This window comes from Acyrthosiphon pisum, unplaced genomic scaffold (genome assembly GCF_005508785.2).
Source record: "Acyrthosiphon pisum isolate AL4f unplaced genomic scaffold, pea_aphid_22Mar2018_4r6ur Scaffold_21586;HRSCAF=24335, whole genome shotgun sequence".
Classification (NCBI taxonomy): domain Eukaryota; kingdom Metazoa; phylum Arthropoda; class Insecta; order Hemiptera; family Aphididae; genus Acyrthosiphon; species Acyrthosiphon pisum.
Window position 1 is genome coordinate 324 of NW_021771069.1, and position 805 is coordinate 1,128.

The 805-nt window shown below is 37.3% G+C and overlaps 1 protein-coding gene across 1 annotated transcript in view; it reads left to right on the plus strand.

The window, feature by feature from the left end:
* Positions 1 to 473: 473 nt before the first annotated feature.
* LOC103307990 (uncharacterized protein K02A2.6-like) overlaps positions 474 to 805 on the plus strand; it is a 2,524-nt gene continuing 2,192 nt past the window's right edge. The window contains exon 1 of the mRNA XM_008180560.1: positions 474 to 569. Within this exon, the coding sequence (XP_008178782.1) occupies positions 474 to 569 (96 nt within the window). The remainder of the gene's footprint in view (positions 570 to 805) is intronic.

An 805-nucleotide genomic window follows, 5' to 3' on the forward strand; every position in this document is an offset into this window, starting at 1 on the left:
TTATCTATAAATTACGTTATTTATGTTAACCGCACACTGCGACGAGGAGCTTAGGCTTAAAAGATTTATACGTTTACTTTTTACATTAAAGAGCTTAGTTCTGAGTTTCGTTACTTGTTATGTTTAAATGAAATCTAATAAAACCTTAAAAAAAAATTTACAATAATTTGATAGTGTTGTATATCGTACATCGATACAGTCATTATAATAATTTGATAATAATATACGTGGTGGGGACTGTCCACCGCGTACGACGCCGATCGGCATACACAAGCCAGTCGACGTTACGAGTTTACAATAAACGAATATACGTCTAGAACACCATACAAATTTGTGTTGTTTATTCCATAGTGTTGTATATGTAGAATACAACAAGTGGCGACGAAGATTTGGCGACATTGTTTATATTCACTTTTCGTCACTCGTACATATAGCACATTCTATATATTCCTTTTTCGTATTTGCCGTTAATCATGCCACAATCGGCACAGATTAACGAGCCGCCGACCGTAAGAACTATTTACTCGCAAGTAATCGGCAGTCCTGGAACTTTCGACCAGGACACGAATGTAAAAATATATTTCGCCCGGCTAAAAAATTTTTTTGCGGCAAACGGAATCACGCAAGAAAGTAAGAAGAGGGCAATTTTGCTAACATCGATTTCAGAGGAAGCGCATAAAACTCTGTTCAGTTTGTGTTTACCAGAGGACCCCGACAATAAGACTTTCGAGTCATTATCGGACATACTACAAAAACACTATGAGCCGAAAAAGTCGTATTTCGCCGCTCGTCACCAGTTTTAACT